Consider the following 8,871-nt stretch of genomic DNA (forward strand, 5'->3'; position numbering starts at 1 on the left):
CAGAAAAGCACACAAACAATACAGAAAAAAATAAAGTCCAGATCAAACAGTTCAATCGGAAATAATCATACAATCTTATCTCCACAATCGAATCTATTCTCTTAAAGTATTTCAGCACTAAAGTACTGGACTGCTCCCTTACAATTCACTGAAAAGTCTAGCACCATAAAAACAAATGTTGCCGCTTTACACTTAACAATCATAACCAAAAACACGCATCTAAAATGCTTAAACTTTTTTAACCATCTTTTAAGCATGGTATAAATGTCCTTTAATTCTCATTTAAACAGAAAATACAGATATACACAGAGGAAATTAATACTGCTTACCTCTCCAGAATCTCTCCTCCTGCGATCTGGTATCACTAGAGTATTCCTATTACTGCCAGGTGCCAGAGTAGAACCGACACTCATTCTTGGTCCAACTAGCATGTACCGTTTGTCTCCAGATCTGTACTGAATGCTGTGACACAGAGTCCCGTCGTAATTCGCGTCTTGTAAATATTTGGACGAATAGTCTGAAGATTTAGAGCACTGCATTGCAATCAACACGATGATACTAATGATAAAAAGCACTGACACAGAGCCCAACGTGATGATCAAATAAAACGTCACGTTGTTTTCTTCATCGTCTTTCACTGCGTTTGTCACATCAGAAGCTGCAAAAGCCTCTTTGGGCTCCACAACTTTCACAATCACAGTCGCTGTTGCTGAGAGAGAAACGTTCCCATTGTCTTTCACCAGTATGACCAGTTTATGCTGGGCCTCGTCTGTTTCTGTGAATGAGCGAAGGGTTCTTATCTGTCCTGTATAGCGGTCCAAACCAAACAGACTGTGATCACTAACTTCCTGCAGTGAAAATAATAACCAGCCGTTGTATCCTATATCTGCGTCATAGGCTCTGACTTTAGTCACCAAATGACCTGCGTTCACATTGCGGGGAATCTCCTCCACACCCTCAGCAGAACCGTTAGCGCTCACTGGATATAAGATGACTGGAACGTTGTCGTTCTGATCCAGAATAAACACGTTCACTGTCACATTACTGCTCAGAGACGGAGATCCAGAGTCTGTAGCGAGGACTTGAAACTGAAAAGTCTTGGCAGTTTCAAAATCAAAGCTTTTAAGCGCATAAATTGCCCCTGTTTCGGAGTTAATATTTAGGAAAGATGTTATTTCACTATGTGCTGCATTACCTTTAAGAATCTGATATGAAATTATAGCGTTTTCATTTAAGTCTTTGTCAAAAGCATTCAGCGTAAGAATAGGCGCACCTGCAGCGTTGTTTTCATTTAAGTATATTTCGATGGGATTTTGGATAAATTCAGGTGGGTTATCATTGACGTCTGACACCTGTAAGCTTAAAGATTTAAAGGAAGACAGTGGAGGTTGGCCCAGATCGCTCGCTTTTATTGTAATGTCATATTGTGATATTGTTTCACGGTCCAGGTGCCCTTTAGTTACCAAGGAGTACATGTTTTCCTGAACTGATGGTTTTAATTCAAACGGAACATTTTCAGACAGAGAGCACACAACTTTACCATTAACACCAGTGTCTCTGTCTGTAACACTAATCAATGAGATTACAGTACCAGACTTGGAATTCTCATTCACAATGTTTGATAGTGACGTTACTTCTATGCTCGGCTCATTATCATTGACATCAATTATCCTTATAATTACTCGACAGTCAGTGGTCAAAGGCGGCTGTCCACTGTCAGAAGCCTGTATATCCAGCTTATAAATGCTGTTTTTTTCAAAGTCTACCTCTCCTATGACACGAATTTCGCCAGTTAATCTATCCAGGCTAAATATATTAAACATATTTTGATTATTGTCCCCTCCGAAGGCATAGGACACTTCACCATTCGGACCATAATCAGAATCATTAGCCATAATTTTAATGACTGAAGTTCCAATTTGCACGTTTTCACGCAGGGTTGAAGTATAAACATCTTGACTAAACACCGGGCGGTTGTCATTTACGTCAAGAACGAGAACTGTGATGTTTAGTATACCTGATCTCTGCGGATTGCCTCCATCTATTGCTGTTAAAGTTAAATAATGCTCTGCTTTGTGCTCACGGTCAAGAGGCTTTTGCAAAATTAAAAAAGGCAATTTGTCATCTCCTCTGTCCCTTATCTCTAAATCAAAATGTTCGTTTTGGCCCAGTTTATACAAACGTACAGAATTAGCTCCAATATCAGGGTCATGCGCAGCTTGCAGTTGAAAACGCGTGCCTTGAAGAGCGGACTCTGCTATTTCTAATCGCTTTTCTTTTTCGGTAAATGTAGGAGAATGGTCATTCACGTCAATTATCTCAACGCCAGCATAATGGATTTCGAGTGGATTTTCACCCATGATTTTCAAGTTAATCAAACACGGACCATTACTATCACACAGCTGTTCTCTATCAATTTTTCTGTGAACATACAAAACGCCATTGTTCTGATTTACCACGAAAAGCGTTTCATCTGAACCAGACACGATGCGGAACCGTCTGTCGACTAATGCACTGACATCAAGTCCCAAATCCTTAGCAATATTTCCCACAATCGATCCCTCTTTCACTTCTTCTGGAACAGAGTATCTTATCTGGCCTGAAACCCGTTGTCCGGATCCTAGCAGCAAAGAGAAACATGCAGCAGTCCACCAGTACTCCCATCCGCGCCTTTGTCCTCCAGCCTCCATTACGAACGAAATGTTTCCGAAAACCAGAAATACGCAATGCAATCTGTTCAGTTTATACACACATACTAATAAAAACATTCATCTTGGCACAGAAGTCCAATTTTAAATAACAACTAACAGGCACCGTCATGCAGTTCAGTATCGTTGTCTTCAGACAAAAATCATCCTCGCCTTGGCGCAACTTGCCTGATGCAAACAAGAATATAGGGGCAGGATCAACACACGCTTTCTCTGTACAATACTGACACCACGAGGTTTATTCTCAACGTCACAAATATGCATAACATGAGCAGTATCTCGGGTGTATTGTTATTATTGTTGCTCTGTTTTTTCTATTTAGCTTCTTGGCCTAATAACATCTGGCAAAGGGACTACTAATGATAAGTATACTTCTGACTTATTTGGGTAAATAAAATAATAAATAAAATAAAACATTTTGAACAACCAAGAGTAACAACAATTAGTGTTGTGGCTATTTAGGAAAATATTTTTATTAGTTTTATATATGACTAGGGATTTTCAGTATGCCACCAGGACCACTTTTAACGGGTTACTTATTAAGACTTTATTCAATTTCTGATTTTAAAATAAAAACTGTTGTTTAGTTGTTTTGTTTTCCACTGTATAGGCACAACTTACATAAAAAACACAAAAGCACAAGGAGCAACTGTATAGGCACAAATGACATAAAAAACACAAAAGCACAAGGAGCAAAAAAAATTGAAAACACAAAAATATCACTCACAGTGCAATGATTTTGAGAATACACTACACATTGAAATATCCTAGTTCAGTTTGTGAAATTTGCACAATAATCTTTGATCTTAATTTGGCAGTACACAAAACTACGACCCATTTTGCACACAAAAAAGATATAAAGAGTTAGAGTAGTTTCTCTGAGTTAGAAAAATGCACCAATACTTCAGAACAACAACACTAGGCACCCAAAATACGGCAGTGGGAATACTATACAAAATGAGCCAAATTAACATGAGTACATCCTTATACTACCCACTTAATGCAACTAGAAAGTAAGAAAGGTATATCACTTACAGTATGATGAGTTTCTAGACAACTAAATTTCACAAAAGTTGCAATTCCTATCATTTTGTACACTGTGCAAACAGTTACATTTCACATCACATTAACTCATAAACAAGATTTAGTGCATAATATTTTGTTAAAATATCCTTTATTAGTGCCTATACACCACATGGTGTAACTTAAAATAAACATAAACATTGCATTTATTTTAAATGAAACATCTTTCATCATAATTCACATCTCCCCTTTAGTATTTTAAAGAATGTTGCCAAGAAACATCATATTTACCATAGGAATGTATGTAAATATTGCAACTTCACCGAGATTGAACAAACAAAAACCAACTAAAACAAGTAGTTCTGTGTACTATGAACAACTAAATTATTATTAAAAAAAGCACACTCTAATGACAACAAAACAGTTCAATTTACAGAACCGATGGAAAATGCGAAATGAGCAGATGTTGCTCGAGACAATTTTGAACTCTCACAAATGCCTCTATATATACTTCCCAAATACAAACATACAAAAAAAAGTTTAACTTAACAGTGCTTACCTCTCCCGAATCTCTCCTCCTGCGATCTGGTATCACTAGAGTATTCCTATTACTGCCAGGTGCTAAAGTAGAACCGACACTCATTCTGGGTCCAACTAGCATGTACCGCTTGTCTCCAGATCTGTACTGAATGCTGTGACACAGAGTCCCGTCGTAATTCGCATCTTGTAAATACTTGGACGAATAGTCTGAAGATTTAGAGCACTGCATTGCAATCAACACAATGATACTGATGATTAAAAGCACTGACACAGAGCCCAGGGTGATGATCAAATAAAAAGTCACGTTGTTTTCCTCCTCATCTTTCACTGTGTTTGTAACATCAGAAGCTGCAAAAGCCTCTTTAGGCTCCACAACTTTCACAATCACAGTCGCTGTTGCTGAGAGAGAAACGTTCCCATTGTCTTTCACCAGTATGACCAGTTTATGCTGGGCCTCGTCTGTTTCTGTGAATGAGCGAAGGGTTCTGATCTGTCCTGTATAGCGGTCCAAACCAAACAGACTGTGATCACTAACTTCCTGCAGTGAAAATAATAACCAGCCGTTGTATCCTATATCTGCGTCATAGGCTCTGACTTTAGTCACCAAATGACCTGCGTTCACATTGCGGGGAATCTCCTCCACACCATCAGCAGAACCGTTAGCACTCACTGGATATAAGATCACTGGAACGTTGTCGTTCTGATCCAGAATAAAAACGTTCACTGTCAAATTACTACTCAGGGATGGAGATCCAGAATCTGTAGCGAGCACGTGGAATTGGAATGTTTTTAAAGTCTCAAAGTCAAAACTTTTAAGGGCGTATATATATCCATTGTCTGCATTTACATTGAGGAAAGATGCCATGTGACTTTTTGTTCCTTCTTCTCTAATAATTTGGTAAGTTATGGCAGCATTTTCATTTAGGTCTTTGTCAAAGGCGGTAACAGAGTATATGCACGCACTTGGGGGATTATTTTCCATCAAATATACTTCTACTGGGTTTTGAATAAATTTCGGAACGTTATCGTTCACATCTGATATTTGGACTTTTAATGTCTTTATTGAGGACAGAGGAGGTTGACCGAGATCTGTGGCTGTTATTGTGACATCATATTGAGACACAAGCTCTCTATCTAACTTCCCATTTGTCACAAGAGAGTACATATTTTCTTTAAATGACGGCTTCAATTCAAAGGGCACATTATCAGGTATTTTACAAACAACTTTACCATTAACCCCTGAATCTTTATCAGTAATGCTAATAAGCGAAACTACAGTCCCTGGTTTAGAATCTTCAGGAACTACGTCAGATAGTGAGGTGACTTCCACCTGGGGACTATTGTCATTTTTATCAATTATTTTAATCACAATTCTACAGTTGCTTGTCTTCGGTGGTTGCCCTTTATCTGATGCCATAACAACAATTCTATAAACATCATTTTTCTCAAAATCCAAATCACCCTTAACTCTAATTTCTCCAGAATTGTCCAATTCAAACATCTCATAAACTATCTTTTCAGCATTTTTCACAACTGAATAAACTATTTCGCCATTCTGACCTTCATCTAAATCAGTGGCATTCACTTTAATGACAAGAGTACCAACCGGGGCGTTTTCTTCCAACGTGACCGAGTAAAGCTCTTGGCTGAACTTTGGTCTGTTGTCATTATCATCTAGAACTGTGATATTAATAATGATACTCCCAGATCGCGCTGGATTCCCACCGTCAACGGCATTCACTAATAGACTGTGACTGATCTGACGCTCTCTATCAAGTAATTTGCGTAATTTTAAGATGGGGATTTTTTTCTCTTCCCCATTTTCACGAAGCTCAAGTTCAAAATAGTCAGTATGGCTCAGTTTATAAAGCCGAACCGAATTCGTGCCATAATCAGGGTCTGTTGCCTTTTCCAACTGAAAGTCTTCACCAGGTAGGGTCGATTCTGCTATTTCTAACATCAATTCTTTATCAGCGAACGTAGGTGCATGATCATTTACGTCGATTATTTCAACTTCAACATAATGGATTTCAAGTGGATTTTCAACAACGGTTTTTAAGCTTAGCACACAAGCAACATCTCCATAACAGAGCTCCTCTCTGTCGATATGCTTATCCGCAAAAAGCACGCCATTGTTCTGATTTACCTGGAAAACAGCGTCATTTGTTCCAGAAACGATACGAAATCGTCTGTCTTCTAATGTACTGACATCAAGCCCCAAATCCTTAGCAATGTTTCCAATAACAGTTCCCTTTTTTACCTCCTCTGGAGTAGAGTATCTTATCTGAGCCGAAACCTGCAGTCCGAAGCATAACAGCAATGGGAAATACAGAGCAGTCCACCAGTACTCCCGTCCGCGCCTTTGTTCTCCAGCACTCATGATGAATATCTTCTTTTGAGGAACAGTTCCAAAATTATTTTCCTTACGATTACCGTATGCATCTATAAAACGCGATATCTTAAGCGCAATTCACTAATGTGTGTATTTAAACGTACCTTATCGTACTCAGAAGAGTCAGTGATCTCTGGGCTACTAACCAGTCTGACGCAAACGAGGAGTATCTTACACAAGTTCCTTGTGTAATACTGACACCATGCGGTCCCACTACTACACAATGTGAATGACTAATACATTAAATACTTATACACATGTCATTTTTTGTCAGATAACATAAAAGGTGCTTCTTGGAGGAAACTTCTAATTTGCCAGTTTAACCAGATTTATACTTTAATATTACTTCATATAATTAAATAAATCTGAATAATTTAGGTTTCACCCGTGTAAATAATGTTGGAAGATCTAATCAGGAGGAATACCTCATTGTAGTAACAACACCGTGTTTTTACTTCTTACAATGTGCAGGGTCAAAATATCATTCAAATGCTTATTTGATCTCACAGATTATTACTTGAACGTTAGTTTATTTTATTTATCTAACAAAAATCAGAGTACAGTATACAATTTTACTTTCTTACTTTTCAAAAGGTCCGAGAGGTCGCATTTCAGCACCACTCACTTGGACAGCTCCACGAAATGAAATTAAACTGTGTCGTTTGAAAATAAAGTGTTTGAAACATAGTAACATATAGAATAAATAAAAAATGCACTGCTGTAAAATAACCAATCATTTTGGTATCCTTTATCCAGAGGGGTATCCTGTGCATAATTTTTTTTGCATCCTGTGCTGTGCATGAAAAAATATAGTTTCGATCTGAATTACCCTTCACGTCCAGAAACGACGCCAAAGGGGTATCCTGTGCATTAAAAAGATATTACGCCAAATGGGTATCATTGAAAAAGACGCCAAATGGTTGTGCATTAAAATTTTTGCATCATGTGCATGCAAAATTAAATGTTTCGATCTGAGTACCCTTCACGTCCTGAAACGACGCCAAAGAGGTATCATGTGCATTAAAATGGGACGAGTTAGGAGGGAGAATTGTTACAACGCTGCCTGATCCAGACAGATGTAGTGCTATTAATGTATGAAAATCTCAGTTCAGAATAAACAATCACCATCTTTATTCTAATTGAATGACTGTGATAAGAAAGACATTATTAAAAGATTTACACTGAAAAGAAGAGCACGTTTGTCTGGGTAGCTAATATTTTCAATTTCCATCAAAACATAACATAAATATATCATTCAAATGCTTATTCGATCTCACAGATAGTTTTATTACTTGAACGTTAGTTTATATTATTTAACAACAAAAAACAGAAACGACAACATAACATTTTAATTTCTTACATTTCAAAGGATCCGAGAGGTTGCATTTCAGCACCGCTCACTTGGACAGCTCCACGGAATGAATGGAAGCTCTGTCTTTTAAAAAATAAAGTGTTTTGAAACCCTTTTTGAATGGTTACAACGCTGCCTGATCCAGACAGACATAGTGCTGTTAATGTATGAAAATCTCAATTCAGAATTAACAATCACCATCTTAATTCTAATTGAATGGCTGTGATAACAAAGAAATAAAAAAAGTTACACTGAAAATAACAGCACGTTTGTCTGGGTTGCTAATATTTTCAATTTCTATCAAAACATGCTTGAATTATTTAACAAGAGATATGGGCAGAGTTATTTACCATTATGCAATACAATTTAAATACCACATGCCAAGATTCACACCAATGCACAAAACTAATTATTTGGGTAGGTGATCACATACACTGTAAACATTTTTATAGCTACCTTAAATTGCTTAATGTACACTTCTGGTGTATACATAGGTATGGTACTGATATATACACCAGCAGTGTACATTTAACACTGGAGATTTTCCTGTGAAAATCATGGAAAAAATAATCACTGTATACTATGTGAATTTATATTTATTTGTATGCTTAAACAATAAACTATATATATATTTATTAAAACTAAGGAACCTACTACTGAAAACAATCTACTAATTTTATTGGTATTTTAATAATATAGTTAATAATATAGCAGCACATAACATATTTAATATAAAGTTTGGTTACATTACATTTCAATGAAAACGTTTGCTTATTTGACAAATATTACATGTAATCTAGGCTGTCACTAAAGCGAGCAGCAAGTGACCGACTAGACAGCCATGTCTTTACACGCTC

The 8,871-nt window shown here is 37.1% G+C and overlaps 2 protein-coding genes across 2 annotated transcripts; both read right to left on the reverse strand.

Annotated features, from left to right (window-relative positions):
- Positions 1-278: 278 nt before the first annotated feature.
- LOC135763719 (protocadherin beta-15-like) lies at positions 279-2,870 on the reverse strand. The gene has a single exon (XM_065275361.1). It carries the CDS (start codon positions 2,766-2,768, stop codon positions 279-281), a length of 2,490 nt encoding a protein of 829 aa, XP_065131433.1. The 5' UTR covers positions 2,769-2,870.
- A 1,291-nt stretch (positions 2,871-4,161) lies between these two features.
- LOC135763735 (protocadherin alpha-8-like) lies at positions 4,162-6,803 on the reverse strand. Its single transcript, XM_065275362.1, has one exon. It carries the CDS (start codon positions 6,649-6,651, stop codon positions 4,162-4,164), a length of 2,490 nt encoding a protein of 829 aa, XP_065131434.1. The 5' UTR covers positions 6,652-6,803.
- Positions 6,804-8,871: the final 2,068 nt, after the last annotated feature.

Source organism: Paramisgurnus dabryanus, chromosome 16 (assembly GCF_030506205.2).
Source record: "Paramisgurnus dabryanus chromosome 16, PD_genome_1.1, whole genome shotgun sequence".
Classification (NCBI taxonomy): Eukaryota; Metazoa; Chordata; class Actinopteri; order Cypriniformes; family Cobitidae; genus Paramisgurnus; species Paramisgurnus dabryanus.